General features: G+C 47.4%; 1 protein-coding gene across 1 annotated transcript in view; it reads left to right on the top strand.

Moving 5' to 3' along the window:
- LOC129694297 (sideroflexin-5-like) overlaps positions 1–19,270 on the top strand; it is a 237,661-nt gene that overhangs the window by 86,924 nt on the left and 131,467 nt on the right. The window contains 2 exon segments of the mRNA XM_055631006.1: positions 6,880–6,936; positions 11,820–11,885. Of these exon segments, the coding sequence (XP_055486981.1) occupies positions 6,880–6,936; positions 11,820–11,885 (123 nt within the window).

The raw sequence follows: 19,270 nt of genomic DNA, 5'->3' as shown, positions 1-19,270 counted from the left end.
GCAGGTAAGCTCGGGAAGACTCGTGAAGATTTGTCAACATGTTGAAAAATGTCCACAAGAGCCCCGAGTGCCGACGAGCGGCCGGCCATTACCGTAAATCTCCGAGTCCGAATCAGGGCAAACTCGGGAAAACTCTTTGAATGAACTCGTGCAGTGGGACAGGGGTTTAAGTATGTTGAGCAGCAGACTATTCTCCAAACAAAAACATATTTAGAGTCACAGAAGCATAAAGCACGGTAAAAAGCCCTACAATTGAATCCACCTGATCCATGACATCCAGTGATGGCCCACCTGCCTGCAGTTGGCCATTTACGTCTAAATCTTTTCAATCCATGTACCTGTCCAAATTTAAAATGACCTGTCCATCTTTTCAATGTTATAGTACCTGCCTCAACTATCCCTTCCAGCAGCGTGTTCCATATACCCACCTGTGTGTGAAAAACCTGCCCCTCAGGTTCCTATTAAATCTTTTCCCCTCCACTTTAAACCGATGTCCTCTGGTTCTTGATTCCCCTACCCTGGGTAAAACTCACCCTGCCTATTCCCCTCATGATTCCCCTATAATTTTAAATTTCATCTCTGACCCCTCTCACCCTGGCCACAAACTCTTTGAATCACTTCCTCTGGAAGGCGACTCCGGACTGTCAAAGCTGCCACAGCCAGACATAAAAACAGTTTTTATTCACGAGTAGTTGCTCTAATCAACAGCCAAATATCTGCAGCCTCCCTTTGATCTGGTATTTTGTTCGTTCACATGCTTGATCAATGGTGTTTTATCATTAATGTTTTATTATTATTAATGTTGAGTGTTTTCTGAGTCATTCGTAAACGTCACTGTATATCATGTTGTTACTTGTGGGCGGAGCACCAAGGCAAATTCCTTGTATGTGAATACTTGGCCAATAAACTTACTTACTTGCTTACTTACTTATAAGATCACCCCTCAGCCTCCTGGGCTCAAAGGGATAAAGTCCTTGCCTGTCCAACCTCGCCCTCCAGCTCAGGCCCTCGAGTCCTGGAAACCTCCTCGTAAACCTTTTTTTTTTCTCCCCCCCCCCACATCAGTCTGAAGAAGGGTTTCGACCCGAAACGTCGCCTATTTCCTTCGCTCCATAGATGCTGCCTCACCTGCTGAGTTTCTCCAGCACTTTTGTCTACCTTCAATTTTCCAGCATCTGCAGTTCCTTCTTAAACTCCTCGTAAACCTTCTCTGCACTCTTTCCAGGTTAATGACACACACTCAAGTATAGTAGGTGTCGGAAAGAACTGCAGATGATCATAGGCACAAAATGCTGGAGTATCTCAGCAGGGCAGGCAGCAACTCTGGAGAGTGGGTGACATTTCAGGGCTGAAGGGTCTGAACCGGAAAACGTCACCCATTCCTTCTCTCCAGAGATGCTGCCTGTCCCGGCTGAGTTACTCCAGCATTTTGTACCTGTCTCAAATAGACAATAGACAATAGGTGCAGGAGTCGGCCATTTGGCCCTTCGAGCCAGCACCGCCATTCAATGTGATCATGGCTGATCATCCCCAATCAGTACCCCGTTCCTGCCTTCTCCCCATATCCACTGACTCCGCTATTTTTAAGAGCCCTATCTAGCTCTCTCTTGAAAGCATCTAGAGAACTGGCCTCCCCCGCCCTCTGAGGCAGAGAATTCCACAGACTCCCCACTCTGTGAGAAAAAGTGTTTCCTCGTCTCCGTTCTAAATGGCTTACTCCTTATTCTTAAACTGTGGCCCCTGGTTCTGGACTCCCCCAACATCGGGAACATGTTTCCTGCCCCTAGTGTGTCCAAGCCCTTAACAATCTTATATGTTTCAATGAGATACCCTCTCATCCTTCAAAACTCCAGAGTGTACAAGCCCAGCTGCTCCAATCTCTCAGCATATGACAGTCCCGCCATCCCAGGAATTAACCTTGAAAACCTACGCTGCACTCCCTCAATAGCAAGAATGTCCTTCCTCAAATTAGGGGACCAAAACTGCACACAATACTCCTGGTGTGGTCTCACTAGGGCTCTGTACAACTGCAGAAGGACCTCTTTGCTCCTATATTCGACTCCTCTTGTTATAAAGACCAACATGCCATTCACTTTCTTCAGTGCCTGCTGTACCTGCATGCTTACTTTCATAGAATTATAATGTTTTGATTCGAGGGGAGATTATGTGTTCGGCACGGACTAGAAGGGTCGAGATGGCTTGTTTCCGTGCTGTAATTGTTATATGGTTATATGGTTATATGATTTGTGGTTAAAGGGATCAGGGGGTATGGAGAGAAGGCAGGAACAGGATACTGAGTTGGATGATCAGCCATGATCATATTGAATGGCCGTGCAGGCTCGAAGGGCCGAATGGCCTACTCCTGCACCTATTTTCTATGTTTCTATGTTTCTATGATTCGACCACATAGCATACAGAAGAAAGGTTTTCACCCTATCGGTACGCGTGACGATAGTAAACAAAATCACTACCTACTGGAAAGTTTGAGCAGTGAGAGGACACAGCTCCGCGAACATCTGATCATTAAATGGCTGTGTTGAGAGCGAGCATTTACCATAAGAATGGTGAAGGAGTTTGGTGGGGCTGCTCCATTTTATTCAACAGGAACTTTCCATGCTGCGCACAGTTTGCATCTGACGAGGAGATAAGGTACAGATCCGAGCTGTGAGAGTGAACAGAGGGCGGCAGTGAAAAAGGTCACAGCCAACCTCCACCGCTGAATATTCACGAGGAAGCCCAGATGGAACGCGGCCAAGAATACCGAACGAGGACTATGGGGGGAGGTTGAAAGTTTCCGCTCCTCAAGGAACTTAGTAACAGACGATTGAAAATACTTGGGATGCCAGCGGTCCGATTGAGAAGAGATCAAAGCCATGATAAGACTATTAGCTAGACATGTACAGTAGAGAAAACATTGGAGAAAACATTAGAAAGGAAGCAATTAACTCCGATGGCCGATAAATCCAAGACAAGGTGGTTAATTAAATGCAAGTCACGTCCAACTCATTGTTTGGAATTCTTGGAGGATGTCGCTTGTTTGGGAGATGGGATCCATTTTCCTTGTCTCTCTACCTTTGGCTATCTGTCAGGCTCCAGCCAAAGAGGCAGGGCAGCACAGTGGCACAGCGGTAGAGTTGCTGCCTCACAGCGCCAGAGATCCGGGTTCGATCCTGACTATGGGTGCTGTCTGCACGGAGTTTGTACGTTCTCCCCGTGACCTGCGTGGGTTTTCACCTCATGCTCCAGTTTTCTTCCCCACTCCAAAGACGTACAGGTTCGTAGGGTTAAATAACCTTTTTTAAAAAAATTTATTAGAAGTGATGTACAATAATATAAGACACAAATAACATATTACATTTCTCATGCACAACTTCGTATTTTAAATTTAATAGTAGAAAAAAAAAGGTAAGAAAGGCGAGAAATATATAGAGAGAGAGAATATTATATAGCTCGAAAAAGAAAAGAAGAAGGTGATGTGAACGCGGCAAAAAGAAAAAGAATAAGAGAGAAAAGAGAGAAGAAAAAAAAAGAGAAAAAAATTGAAAGGGATAAAATTTAAATTAAATTTAATTCAATTTTATTGTCACTGCACTTTTCAGTGCAATGAAATGGTTTAGCCGGCAGTCATAACATAGAATAAATAACAAAACAAACACTCAACACAGTTTAAAGTCCCAAAGTCATTGTCTCTTCCCTCCTTGCTCTCCCTCTGCGCCGAGGCAATCCAAGCCTCCGATGTTGTGACCCCGCCGGGTGATGGTGTGCACGTCCCGCGGCCGAATCCGAGCCCCGCAAACTCGGCCGGTTCAAACTCGGTCGAAGCTGCCGAAGCTGCCGCCCTCCAGTCCAGCGGGACCCAGCTGTGGTTGCGGGAGCTCCGGAAAAACTGCCTCCTTCATATCTTTACCCACCTCTCACCCGGTTCTGAAACACTTCATTTCTAAGATTGTGTTGCACCACATGCACCACATGATAAGTCGAGAAATGGAGACCAAATCTTTAGGAATTGGTCTGATTTGCCTGATAGGACGAATCTCATATCTTCGTTAATTAGCCTTTTAGTTTAATTTAGATTTTTTTTAGTTCAGACATACAGCGTGGAAGCAGGCCCTTCAGATCACTAAGACCGCCCCGACCAGAACTCATAGAAACATAGAAATTAGGTGCAGGAGTCGAGCCTGCACCGCCATTCAATATGATCATGGCTGATCATCCAACTCGGTATCCCGTACTTGCCTTCTCTCCATACCCCCTGATCCCCTTAGCCACAAGGGCCACATCTAACTCCCTCTTAAATATAGCCAATGAACTGGCCTCGACTACCCTCTGCGGCAGAGAGTTCCAGAGATTCACCACTCTCTGTGTGAAAAAAGTTCTTCTCATCTCAGTTTTAAAGGATTTCCCCCTTATCCTTAAGCTGTGACCCCTTGTCCTGGACTTCCCTAACATCGGGAGCAATCTTCCTGCATCTAGCCTGTCCAACCCCTTAAGATCATACATCCATCATCCATACACCAGTTCTATCCCACACACACTAGGGACAATTTACAATTTCTTTGAAATGTGGGATGAAACTGGAGCACCCGGAGAAAACCCACGCAGTCACGGGGAGAACGTACAAAATCTGTACAGGCAGCACCCGTAGTCAGGATGGAACCCGGGTCGCTGGCGTTGTGAGGCAGCAACTCTACCGCTGTGCCACAATGCTGCCTCAGTAAAACAAATGCCCCTTGTGTGAAGGGAGTGTATACGAAAGTGCAATAACATAGAACTAGTGTGAACGGGAGATTGAAGGCTTGCGTGGACTCAGTGGGCCGAAGGGCCTGTCTCCATGCTGCATCTATATACTGAACTAAAAGTAATTGGAGAGCCAGGCTGTGATATTTCCCTCCGTCTTTGATCAAGATTGCTGACACCATTTAGTACAATGAACTATTAGCAGCGGATAAGGCTTGCTCAGAAATGGACTCACTTTGTATTGTCGTTCAAGAGTTTCGATCGACAGTTTGAAGAAGTTCTAGGAGCAGAATTAGCACCATTCGGCCCATCGAGACAACTCTGCCATTCAGTCGTGGCTGATCTATCTTTCCCTCTCAACCCCATTCTCCTGCCTTCTCCCCATAACCCCTGACACTTGTACTAATCACAAATCTGTCAATATCTGCCTTAAAAACATCCATTGACATAGAAAACATAGAAACATAGAAAATAGGTGTAGGAGTAGGCCATTCAGCCTTTCGAGCCTGCACCGCCATTCAATATGATCATGGCTGATCATCCAACTCAGTATCCTGTACCTGCCTTCTCTCCATACCCCCTGATCCCTTTAGCCACAAGGGCCACATCTAACTCCCTCTTAACTATAGCCAATGAACTGGCCTCAACTACCTTCTGTGGCAGAGAATTCCACAGGTTCACCACTCTCTTGGCCTCCACAGGCAATGAATTCCTCCTCATCTTTGTAATAATAATAATGAGGTTTTGTTTATAGGGACAATGCATATTAATTAACATTTTGCATGTAAATATTCAAGATTGTAGCTAATCAGCAGCTAATTTCCGTCTCTAGTCCCAGGCAAAAGTAGGTGAAGTGTCTTGCCCAAGGACACAACGACAGTACACACTCCAAGCAGGATTCGAACCGTAAAAGTATGTTCTTTTATTCCGAGGCTGTGCCCTCTGGTCCTAGACTCTCCCACCAGTGGAAACGTCCTCTCCGCAACCACTCAAACCAGGCCTTTCACTATTCGGTAAGTTTCAATGAGGTGTTTCCCCTCACCCTTCTAAACTCCAGCGAGTTCAGGTCCTGTGCCGACAAACGCTCATCATATGTTCGCCCGCTCATTCCTGGGATCATCCTCATCTGGACCCTCTCCAGAGGCAGCACATCCTTCCTCTCTCTCCCGGAGGAGGAGGAGGCGCTGTCCTGAACGGCTGCCTGTCCTGCAGCTGTCCGTTTTTTCCCCTTCTTTTTTTGTTATGTTTAGTACGTTAAGTGTACAGTCAGGGGGTCTAATCTTTTTATGTGTGGGGGGTGGTGGGGTGGTGGGGGGAAGGGGGAAACTGTTTTTCCAAGTCCCTACCTGGTCGGATGGGTTGCCTTCCTCCGAGCAGCGTCTTCGACCCGTCCTCGCGGCCTACCAGCGGGTCCTGGAGCGACGTTTTCCTGAGGGGCCCTGCCCAGAACATCGGCTTTGGCGGCGGCGCGGCGCTGTAGCGCTGTTGCGGAGCGGGCGATGCCTTTCCTGGGTCGCCGCTCTGGAACTCCAGTATGCTGGGACCGCCGAGGAAAACATCGTGGAGCCGCGGTTCTGTGGAGCGGCCAGCTGCGACGTTGAACTTACATCTCGCCGAGATCGCCAGTGTGTGGAGCTCCGTCCGGCGCGGTCTGTTTGGCTTGGAAGCCGCGGGCTCCGTGGGAAGGCGGCCGTTCCTGGCACCCCAAGCCGCTGGGGGTTCTCCCGACGCCGGAGCACCATCACCCGGCGAGAACATCGGGCGCCGTGGCGGCGACTGTGGAGGCCTCAAAAAGGCCCGACTCTGGGTGGACAAGAGGATGGGGACTGGACTTTGTGCCTTCCCCCACAGTGGGAATCACTGTGGGGGGATGTTTTATGTTTGGTGTTGAATTTCTTCATGAATACTATGTTGTATTTTTATTAGTGTGCTGCAAGGACATCTAAATTTCCCCTGAATAATGGGATTAATAAAGTCTAATCTAATCTATCTAATCTAATATGGGGCCCAGAATTGCTCACGATACTCCAAATACGGTCTGACCAGCGCCTTCTAAACCATCATCGTTTTATTTCTGTTTTTATATGCTAGTCCTCTCGAAATATATAATGCACTGACGATATGTTTTTGCTTCCTTTGCAGTGGTTGAACCAGAGCCACAATGCCTGTGTGAATTATGCAAATAGGAATGCAACAAAGGTGAGAAGGGGACAGACGTTGGGAGGTCATGTTGCAGTTGTATAAGACGTTGGCGAGGCTGCATTTAGAATATTGTGTTCAGTTCTGGGCACCATGTTATAGGAAAGATGTTGTCAAGCTGGAAAGGGTACAGAGAAGATTTACAAGGATGTTGCCTGGACTTGAGGGTATGAGCTATAGGGAGAGGTTGAGCAGCCTGGGACTCTATTCCTTGGAGCGCAGGAGGATGAGGGGTGATCTTATAGAGGTGTATAAAATCATGAGAGGAATAGATCGGGTAGACGCACAGAGTCTCTTGCCCGGAGTAGGGGAATTGATGGCCAGAGGAAATAGGTTTAAGGTGAAGGGGAAAAGAGTTCTGAGTCGTAACCTTTTTCACACAGAGGGTGGTGGGTGTATGGAACAAGCTGCTAGAGGAGGTAGTTGAGGCTGGGATTATCCCAACGTTTAAGAAGCAGTTAGACAGGTCGATGGATAGGACAGGTTTGGAGGAATATGGGCCAAATACAGGCAGGTGGGGACTAGTGTAGCTGGGACATTGACACTGGGCCAGTGTGGGCGACTGGGGCCGAAGGGCCTGTTTCCACACTGTATCACTCTATGACTCTATATGGGATGTCTGGGATGGGAAATTAGGGTAATGGAGTGGAAAGCCACAGGGTGACTGGGTAGGTGGGAGGTGGTGGGAGAATGTGTGGGAGAGGGGACGAGGGAAAGATATTACTTGATATTGGAGTTAAATGTTCATTGCACTGTGGCACAGCGGTAGAGTCGCTGCCTCACAGCGCCAGAGACCCGGGTTCCATCCTGACCACGGGTGCTGTCTGTACGGGGTTTGTACCTTCTCCCCGTGACCTGCGTGGGATTTCTCCCGGGTGCTTCGGTTTCCTCCCACACTCCAAAGACGTGCAGGTTTGTAGGTTAATTGGCTTCTGTTAATTGTAAATTCTCCCTAGTGTGTGTAGGATGCTGTGAAGGGCCTGTCCCACTTATGTGATATTTTTCGGCAACATGTTGAAAATCCAGCGGCGTACAGGGAAAGATACGACTCTTTTGGGCGACTACTCATGACCATCCAGGCTTCACCCCCGCGACATGCCGCCTGTATGGTCGTGAGTAGTGAGTAGTAGATGTGGATAAAATTTGAAGGTTATCCATTTTGGTGGCAAAAACAGTGAAAGCAGACTATTATCTAAGTTGGTGGCCGATTGGAAAGGGGGGGAGATGCAGCGAGACCTGGGTGTCATGGTACACCAGTCATTGAAGGTAGGGCATGCAGGTGCAGCAGGCAGTAAAGAAAGCGAATGGTATGCTTAGCTTTCATTGCAGAAAGCGCTTGAGTATAGGAGCAGGGAGGTTCTACTGCAGTTGTACAGGGTCTTGGTGAGACCACACCTGGAGTATTGCGTACAGTTTTGGTCTCCAAATCTGAGGAAGGACATTATTGCCATAGAGGGAGTGCAGAGACGGTTCACCAGACTGATTCCTGGGATGTCAGGACTGTCTTATGAAGAAAGACTGGATAGACTTCTTTATACTCTCTAGAATTTAGGAGATTGAGAGGGGATCTTATAGAAACTTACAAAATTCTTAAGGGGTTGGACAGGCTAGATCTCAGGAAGAGATTGTTCCCGATGTTGGGGAAGTCCAGGACAAGGGGTCACAGCTTAAGGATAAGGTGGAAATCCTTTAAAACCGAGATGAGAAGAACTTTTGTCACACAGAGAGTGGTGAATCTTTGGAACTCTCTGCCACAGAGGGTAGTTGGGGCCAGTTCATTGGCTATATTTAAGAGGGAGTTAGATGTGGCCCTTGTGGCTAAGGGGATCTGGGGGTATGGAGAGAAGGCAGGTACGGGATACTGAGTTGGATGATCAGCCATGATCATATTGAATGGCGGTGCAGGCTCGAAGGGCCGAATGGCCCACTCCTGCACCTAGTTTCTATGTTTCTATGTGAGTAATCCAAATAGGCCCTTCGGCCCAACACTCTGTATTTCCATGCTGTATCTTTAAACTAAACTGAATGCCAGTTGTTTGTAAGCTACCCAAGCGGAATATGTGGTGCTGGTTCTCCAGTTTGTGTGTGGCCACACTCTGGTAATGGAGGAGGCCCAGGACAGAAAATGAAACTGAGGTGGATATATATCCAAAGGCTTGACGAGGAAAACTTTCCCAATGTTGGGCGAGTCCAGAACCAGGGGCCATAGTCTTAGAATAAAGGGGAGGCCATTTAAGACTGAGGTGAGAAAAATCGTTTTCACCCAGAGGGTTGTGAATTTGTGGAATTCCCTGCCACAGAGGGCAGTGGAGGCCAAGTCACTGGATGGATTTAAGAGAGAGTTAGATAGAGCTCTAGGGGCTAGTGGAGTCAAAGGATATGGGGAGAAGGCAGGCACGGGTTATTGATAGGGGACGATCAGCCATGATCACAATAGAAACATAGAAACATAGAAATTAGGTGCAGGAGTAGGCCACTCGGCCCTTCGCGCCTGCACCGCCATTCAATATGATCATGGCTGATCATCCAACTCAGTATCCCGTACCTGCCTTCTCTCCATACCCTCTGATCCCCTTGGCCACAAGGGCCACATCTAACTCCCTCTTAAATATAGCTGGGGTGCTGATTCGAAGGGCTGAATGGCCTCCACCTGCACCTATTTTCTATGTGTCTATGTTTCTAAGGGCAGACAGCTCACTCAGGATATTTTGTGCCACCAAGTTCCTGTAGAGAAGCAGTGCGTGGCCATTGGATTTTGTTGTGGTGGCGTGCACTCATTCAGTGTTAATGGTCATAAGCAGAGGGTTGTGCCAAACTCAAGATTAGAAAGAAACAGAGATGGTTGGGAAGAACAAAACAAAGTGCTAAAAATCCATAGCCGTTTAGTTTAGAGATACAATAGAGAGCAGGTGCAGGAGTAGGCCGTTTGGCCCTACGAGCCAGCATCGCCATTCAATGTGAGCATGGCTGATCATCCACAATCAGTACCCCGTTCCCGCCTTCTCCCCATATCCCCTGACTCCGCTATTTTTAAGAGCCCTATCTAGCTCTGTCTTGAAAGCATCCAGAGAACCGGCCTCCACCGCCCTATGAAAAGTGTTTCCTCATCTCCGTTCTTAATGGCTTACTCCTTATTCTTAAACTGTGGCCCCTGGTTCTGGACTCCCCCGACATCGGGAACATGTTTCCTGCCTCTAGTGTGTCCAAGCCCTTAACAATCTTATATGTTTCAATGAGATCCCCCTCATCCTTCTAAACTCCGGGATTTCCTCCCACATCCCAGAGATATGTGGGCTTGAGGGTTAATTGGGCGCTGTAAATTGCCCCTAGTGTGTAGGCAGTGGATGGGTGTGAAATGACATGGAACTAGTGTGGTCGGGTGATCGATTGTCAGTGTGGACTTCGTGGGCTGAGGCGGCCTGTTTCCTTGCTGTGTCTCTAAACTAAACACCTTTTACAGAACTCGACAAAGATTCTGAAGGTGGATATGAAAGGCAATCTGAAGGAGAGAGAGAGAGAGAGAGAGAGAGAGAGAGAGAGAGAGAGAGAGAGAGAGAGAGAGAGAGAGAGAGAGAGAGAGAGAGAGAGAGAGAGAGAGAGAGAGAGAGAGAGGAGAGAGGGAGATTGGAGTGGAGGGAGGGAGGGAGGGAGGGAGGGAGGGAGGGGGAGGGAGGGAGCGAGCGACCTCCCGAGTCAAAAATCTGGATATGAAAGGCAAGAGGGGAATTTGGAAAAAGATACATTTCAGTGATGAGAGAGCAAAAGAGAGAGGGAGAGAGAGTGAGAGCAAGTGAGAGAGTGAAAAGGTGAGAGAAAGAGGGGAGGAGAGAGAGAGAGAGAGAGAGGGAGAGAGAGAGAGAGAGACCTTCTTCTGGTACATACCCTACCTTCAGGAATCGTGCTGTATATAAATGGTCTGCTGTTTTAGTTACAAAGCAGTGTTTCTTAAATATACAATATTTCCGTTAAATAACGTTTGTGGAAACAAGATGACTTTGTCTGCACATTCTGTTTAACCTGTTGAATGTGTGTAAGATTTTTTTGTTTATTACAGTTTGGAGTTCACAACCACATCTTAATATAAATGTTTTATTTTTCTCAATCTCTGCCTCTCTCTCTCTCTCTCTCTCGCTCTCACACTCTCTTACTCTCTCTCTCGCTTACACACTTTCATTCTCGCACTTCCTCTCTCACTCCATCTCTCACTGTCACTCTTTCTTATCCTCTGTCGCTTGCTCTCTCTCTCTCTCTCTGCCTCTCCCTCTCTCTCTCCCACACTGCCTCTCTATCTCCCCTCTCGCTCCCTCACTCTCGCCCCCCCCACTCTCACACCCTCTACCACCCTCTTTCTCTTTGCCCCTCTTTCTGTCTCTCTCTCTTTGCCTCTCTTTGCTCTCTCTCTCTCTCTCTCTCTCTCTCTCTCTCTCTCTCTCTCTCTCTCTCTCTCTCTCTCTCTCTCTCTCTCCTCTCTCTCTCTCTTCCTCTCCCTCTCTCCCTCTCTCTTCTCTCTCTCCCTATAACCCTGTCTCACCACTATCTCTCCCATCCTCTCTCTCTCTCCTCTCTCCCTCCTTCTCTCCCTCCCTCTCCCGTCTCTGTCTCTCTCTCTATCTCGCTGTCTCTCTCTCTCTCTCTCGCTCATTCTCTCTCTGTCTCTGTCTCTCTCTCCTCTCCTCTCTCTCTTCTATCTCTCTCTCTCTCTCTCTCTCTCTCTCTCTCTCTCTCTCTCTCTCTCTCTCTGCCTCTCCCACACTCTCTCTCCCACACTGCCTCTCTATCTCCCCTCTCGCCCCCCACCCACCACTCTCTGTCACTTGCACTGTCTGTATCACTCTCTCTCTCGTTCACTCCTTCTCCCACTCTGCCTTCCCTTGAATGTACAGCCGACTGGGATGTCGAAGTTCCTCCTGGGCTACAGCGGAGCAGTTGCCAGTGCCGTCTCATTAGCTGTAAGTGAATGTGACATTCCCCGCACGGCTGCAGTAACCATTCCACTCCCTGCGGGCCTGGGGCGAGCCGTTAACAGGCCAATGATTTGATGCTTATAGTTACACAATAAAACAAACACTAATTTTGCAATAATGGAAGGGGATTTGATAGATTAATTATAGATAAGCAGCGTCCAATGCGAGGACGGCAGTAACCAGGGAACGCTAGATTAGATAATTGCCATAAGAACTAGAGGAAATATTTCTACAGTGCAACCAGCCATTAAAATACCTCCTGCACTGCTAGATGTCACAGAGTGATACAGCATGGGGCACAGGCCCTTCAGCCCAACTTGCCCGCACCAACCAACATGTCCCATCTACACTAGTCCCACCTGTGTTTTGCCCATATCCCTCTAAACCTGCCCTATCCATGTACCTGTCTAAATGTTTCTCAAATGTTACATAGAAACATAGAAAATAGGTGCAGGAGTAGGCCATTCGGCCCTTCGAGCCTGCACCGCCATTCAATATGATCATGGCTGATCATCGAACTCAGTATCCTGTACCTGCCTTCTCTCCACAAGGGCCACATCTACCCCCCTGATCCCTTTAGCTACAAGGGCCACATCTAACTCCCTCTTAAATATAGCCAATGAACTGGCCTCAATTACCTTCTGTGGCAGAGAGTTCCAGAGATTCACCACTCTCTGTGTGAAATGTTTTTTTCTCATCTCGGATGTTATGTTATGTTATGATAGAACCTGCCTCAACTACCTCCTCTGGCAGCTCGTTCCACCCTCTGTGTGAGAAAGTTGCCCCTCAGGTTCCTATTAAATCTTTTCCCCGCTCACTTTAAACCTATGTCCTCTGGTCCTCGATTCCCCTACTCTGGGCAAGAGACACTGTGCATCTAACCGATCTATTCCTCTCATGATTTTGTACACCTCTATAAGATCACCCCTCATCCTCCTGCGCTCCTTGGAATAGAGACCCAGCCTACTCAACCTCTCCCTATAGCTCAGGCCCTATATCTAGTCCTGGCAACATCCTCGTAAATCCTCTCTGCACCCTTTCCAGCTTGACAACATATTTGCAGTTGTACGTAACGAGCTGTTGGAGGAGATAGTTGTGGTAGGTACCATAGCAACATTTAAGAAAGATTTAGACAGGTACATGGATAGGACAGGTTTAGAGTGATATGGGACAAACGCGGGCAGGTGGGACTAGTGTGGATGAGGCACGAAGGTCAGTGTGGTCAAGTTGGGCCGAAGGGCCTGTTTCCACGCTGTATTATGACTATATGACTATCTTCCAACCTACCTCAGTGTGGACCTTGCACTTACTCTAACACTGTAACACTATGTTTTATATTTTTCTCTTGCACCACCTGTGTACATAGTATGATTTGACTGGATATCACCCAAATAAAGATTTTCACCGTATCTCAGTATACGTGACAATAATAAACATAGACAATAGACAATTGGTGCAGGAGGAGGCCATTCGGCCCTTCGAGCCAGCACCCTCTCATTGTGATCATGGCTGATCGTCCCCTATCAATAACCCGTGCCTGCCTTCTCCCCATATCCCTTGACTCCACCAGCCCCTAGAGCGCTATCTAACTCTCTCTTAAATCCATCCAGTGACCTGGCCTCCACTGCCCTCTGTGGCAGGGAATTCCATAAATTCATTCAGCCCTTCGAGCCAGCACCGCCATTCAAGGTGATCATGGCTGATCATCCACAATCAGTACCCCGTTCCTGCCTTCTCCCCATATCCCCTGACACCGCTATCTTTAAGAGCCCTATCCAGCTCTCTCTTGAAAGTATCCAGAGAACCGGCCTCCACCGTCCTCTGTGGCAGAAAATTCCACAGACTCATAACTCTCTGTGAAAAAACGTGTTTCCTCGTCTCTGTTCTAAATGGCTTACTCCTTATTCTTAAACTGTGGCCCCTGGTTCTGGACTCCCCCAACATCGGGGGAACATGTGTCCTGCCTCTATGAAGACGGAGACACAAGAGGCTGCTACAGGGTCGACTGTTGGACCACCCGAGGCTACCACAAATGTGCCGCTCCGTCACCTCCAGTTTCCGCCCCACCACATCCGCGCACGGGTGCCGCCACCTTCCACTACCCGAGCCAACCATGGAACTTTAAGGCACTTTCCAAAGGTGCGGAAGTGAGTTCTCGGACAGTTCACTGCCTCGTCAACCTCCACCGCCACCACCTAGCGAAGGGTAGCGATCTTACACGCTGTCAAAAAGGCATACAGAGGCGCAGCGGGTAGAGCTGCTGCCTCACAGCGCCAGAGACCCGGGCTCCATCCTGACTATGGGTGCTGTCTGTACGGAGTTTGCATGCTCTCCCCGTGACCTGCGGGGGTTTTCTCCGGGTGCTCCCACGCTTCAAAAACGTACAGGTTTGTAGGTTAATTGACTTCAGTAAAAATAGTAACTTGTCCCTAGTGCGTAGAATTGTGCCAGAGTGCAGGGATCGCTGGTCGGCACAGACTCGTTGGGCGGAAGGGCCTTTTTCCACGCTGTATCTCTAAAATCTAAAGTCTGAATACAGTACCACCTCTGATGGCAAAGGCAATAGTTCTCAACTCACTTCCAGAATTCCTTTCATGATCTGGCCTTTAGATCAAGCCCGCGATGAAGCTTGGAGCCAATTAGTGCTAATGAAAGCCAAATTGGACAGCCCTATACGTTACTGCTGGATAAGTGGCGCTTGATACGACTGCTGATAACACTTTCCATTGTTGTGATAATGATTGAGAACGGACTGCTTGGGCAATAATTCGCCCAATTCCATTTGTCCTGCATTTTTGGTCGCAAGACGCACCTGGGGAATTTTTCCACTTTTGTCAGGCAGATGCCAGTGTGTCGCAACTGCATTGGTGGAGTTTGCCCAGAAACGCGGCAGGTTCTGAAGCACAAACCCTCCGCTGGAATGCTGACTGGCTCCGTCGACTTTGCTTATTCGGTTCCCCTGTGACGCCTTTGTGGTGTGGCGCAGAGTTAATCAGAGTTGCTGAAGTTGAACTTGGGTTGCTTTCTCTGCAATGCCAGAGGTTGAGGGGGAGACCTGATAGAAGGCCCTGATTGTGGGGAGAGCTGCTGTCAGGCAACGGAACCGTCCTCTCATCAGCTGGAGAGCGGCCCTGACCTCTCATCTCAAGAGTCAAGTCAAGAGAATTTATTAAAAATATTAATAATAATAACATTTATTTCGGACTCAAGGTCCAGACAAGGGACAACATTACATACAAATACATTGCATATAAAAACATCAGAAAATACATATAAAATCTTAGTAACCATATAACCATATAACCATATAACAATTACAGCACGGAAACAGGCCATCTCGGCCCTACAAGTCCGTGCCGAACAAATTTTTTTCCCCTTAGTCCCACCTGCCTGCACTCATACCATAACCCTCCATTCCCTTCTCATCCATATGCCTATCCAATCTTTTTTTAAATGATACCAATGAACCTGCCTCCACCACTTCCACTGGGAGCTCACCCATAGTCATATAGTATATCACTATAAAAGCATCAAAAACACCCCATCTCTTAGGGGGTCATAGTTTAAGGATAAGAGGGAAGTCTTTTAGGACCGAGATGAGAAAATCATTTTTTACACAGACAATGGTGAATCTGTGGAATTCTCTGCCACAGAGGGTAGTTGAGGCCAGTTCATTGGCTATAGTTAAGAGGGAGTTAGATGTGGCCCTTGTGGCAAAAGGGATCAGGCGGTATGGAGAGAAGGCAGGTACGGGATACTGAGTTGGATGAACAGCCATGATCATATTGAATGGCGGTGCAGGCTCGAAGGGCCGAATGGCTTACTCCTGCACCTAATTTCTATGTTTCTATGTTTTTAAGACTTTTGACAATATGCTGGCTAAAGCCATGGGCCTGTAATTATTTAGGCTGCCTACTTTACCAGCTTTGTCCTTAATGACCGGCACTAACAGAACAGACATCATTGAGTCTGGTAACAAGCCATGAATCATAAAGCCAGTAAAACAAATAGCAAGGAAAGGAGCAGCATCATGTGTCCCAGATACGACAATGAAATTCTTGCTTGCTGCAGCACAACAGAATATATTAGGCATAATAGACATCAGATCAATGTGTCCATATACCATAGACCATATATATACACATAAATAAACAGATAAAGTGCAATAGGCTGTTATTATTCAGAGTTGGTTTGATGGCGAGTTTAATAGCCTGATGGCTGTGGGGAAGTAGCTGTTCCTGAACCTGGATGTACCAGATTTCAGGCTCCTGTACCTTCTACCTGATGGCAGCGGAGAGATGAGTGTGAGGCCAGGATGGTGTGGATCCTTGATGATGCTGGCTGCCGTTTTGAGGCAGCGACTGCGATAGATCCCCTCGATGGTGGGAAGGTCAGAGCCGATGATGGACTGGGCATTTGTCACAACTTTGTGCAGTCTTTTCCGCTCCTGGACGCTCAAGTTGCCGAACCAAACCACGATGCCTCATCTACCTCGCTGGAGACCTTTGAACTACGTTTAATCAGACGTTATCGGACTCTATCTTGCACTATACGTTATGCTCTTTATTCTCTATCTATACACTGCGATAACTTGATTGTAATCATGCAAGTCATTTTTTGGGAGGGGCGATCTTATAGTGATGAGTGATATCATGATAGGAATAGATAGGGTAGATGCACAGAGTCTTTTACCCACAGTAGGAGAATCAAGAACCAGGGGAGTAAAACCATACGACTCTTTGCGTGCTAGTCACGGAAGTAAATCTGCAATCACGCATTACAGTCGCTCTACTGCTTAAAATCTCTACATAGAAAATAGGTGCAGGAGGAGGCCATTCGGCCCTTCGAGCCAGCACCGCCATTCAATGTGATCATGGCTGATCGTCCCCAATCAATAACCCGTGCCTGCCTTCTCCCCATATCCCTTGATTCCACCAGCCCCTAGAGCTCTATCTAACTCTCTCTTAAATCCATCCAGTGACTTGGCCTCCACTGCCCTCTGTGGCAGGGAATTCCACAAATTCACAACTCTCTGGATGAAAAAGTTTTTTCTCACCTCAGCCTTAAATGGCCTCCCCTTTATTCTAAGACTGTGGCCCCAGGTTCTGGACTCGCCCAACATTGGGAACATTTTTCCTGCATCTAGCTTGTCCAGTCCTTTTATAATTTTACACATTTCTATAAGATCCCCCTCATCCTTCTAAACTCCAGTGAATACAAGCCTAGTCTTTTCAATCTTTCCTCATATGACAGTCCTGCCATCCCAGGGATCAATCTGGTGAACCTACGCTGCACTGCCTCAATCACAAGGATGTCCTTCCTCAAATTAGAAGGCCTCTACTCCAACAGCATCACTTCTCACCCTTTATCATGTATCTGTGCACTGTGGACGGCTTGATTGTAATCATGTATTGTCTTTCCACTGACTGGTTACCACGCAACAAAAGCTTTCCATTGTACCTCGGTACACGTGACACTAAACTCAACTCAACTCATTGCAGTCAAAGGTGGACAAAAATGCTGGAGAAACTCAGCGGGTGAGGCAGCATCTATGGAGCGAAGGAAATAGGTGACGATTCGGGTCACCTATTCCTTATTCACCTATTTAATTATTCACCTACTCGCTACTCTACTCAATCTGACCTGTGCGAGATAACCACTGATGAGGTGTTTGCACGGTAATCAACCAGAACTAGAATCAGAGACCCTTCTTCAGACTCGGGTAGCAACTGAGGAGAGAAATGCAAATCACATTAGTCTGAAGAAGGGTCTCGACCCCGAAACGTCACCTATTCCTTCGTACCATAGATGCTGCCTCACCCGCTGAGTTTCGCCAGCATTTTTGTCTACCTTCAACTTTTCCAGCATCTGCAGTTCTTTCTTAATCCTTGCAGTTGGCGGCATCAATGCGATTCAGTTTAAGTCCCCATGTGAATTACATTGTGCGGGAAAGAACTGCAGATGCTGGTTTAAATCGAAGGTAGACAAAACTCTGGAGTAACTCAGCGGGACAGGCAGCATCTCTGGAGAGAAGGAATAGGTGACGTTTCGGGGTCGAGACCCTTCTTCAGACTAATATGATTTGCATTTCTCTCCTCAGTTGCTACCCGACCAATTATTTCCAGTATTTTCTGTTTTTATTGTAAACTGCCTTTGCCTTTGGTTTAATAATATAGTGTCATTACTCGTAACTGATGTGATGACAATGGATTAAATTACAGCAAATTTGTTTGCAGTGCTTGCCTAAAGAATTGTAAATGATACTACTTCTGTAAATTCCCTAATTAACTGAATTTATCCTCATCATTCAGGCACTTGGTGTCATAACAGAAAATATCATTCATGGTGCTGCAGGTGTTGACAAACCAGTCAGCAATATCACAGTGACAAAACCTAAATGATCCTTATTAAGACTCTTTACTTCCGCAACTGCTTACTTGCTAAAATTACTTGAAACATATAAGATTGTTGTGGGCTTGGACACGCTAGAGGCAGGAAACATGTTCCCGATGTTGGGGGGAGTCCAGAACCAGGGGCCACAGTTTAAGAATAAGGAGTAAGCCATTTAGAACGGAGATGAGGAAATACTTTTTCTCACAGAGAGTGGTGAGTCTGTGGAATTCTCTGCCTCAGAGGGCGGTGGAGGCCGGTTCTCTGGATACTTTCGAGAGAGAGCTAGATAGGGCTCTTAAAGATAGCGGAGTCAGGGGATATGGGGAGAAGGCAGGAACGGGGTACTGATTGGGGATGATCAGCCACTTTACTGAACGTTTTTCCTTCCATTATCTATTATGTAAAGGTATATGTGTGTTATGATTGTGTTTATAGGTTGTTGTCTTTTTGCACAAAAGTCCGCGAGCATTGCCACTTTCATTTCACTGCACATCTCGTATGTGTACGTGACAAATAAACTTGACTTGACTTGACTTGACATGATCACATTGAATGGCGGTGCTGGCTCGAAGGACCAAATGGCCTACTCCTGCACCTACTGTCTATTGTCTATTGACCAAACGCAGGCAAGTGGGACTATTGTAAATGGGGCATGATGGTCGATATGGGCAAGTTGTGCCGATGGGCCTGTTTCTACGCTGTGTGACTCTATGAAGCTTAAGACCAGAGATCCAGGAATAAGAATCGACAGTGGGCGCAGCATAATATGGCTACTCCACCACAGATATGTGCTGTTGCTGGGAAGGCTAATGTCCTGGTGAGTTCTCCTCGGCGTCTCTGTGTCGACAAGGGGAATGATTAGCCTCTCCTTTTGTCCACTCATTCGCTCACTGCAGGAGGTCCATGTAATTGGATGTGTCAGGCTGGATCCCCACACAACATGGTGACTAACTCTGCCTCACATTCACAGCGCTGTT

Source organism: Leucoraja erinacea, unplaced genomic scaffold (genome assembly GCF_028641065.1).
Source record: "Leucoraja erinacea ecotype New England unplaced genomic scaffold, Leri_hhj_1 Leri_60S, whole genome shotgun sequence".
Classification (NCBI taxonomy): domain Eukaryota; kingdom Metazoa; phylum Chordata; class Chondrichthyes; order Rajiformes; family Rajidae; genus Leucoraja; species Leucoraja erinaceus.
This window is presented reverse-complemented; position numbering and strand designations above follow the sequence as displayed.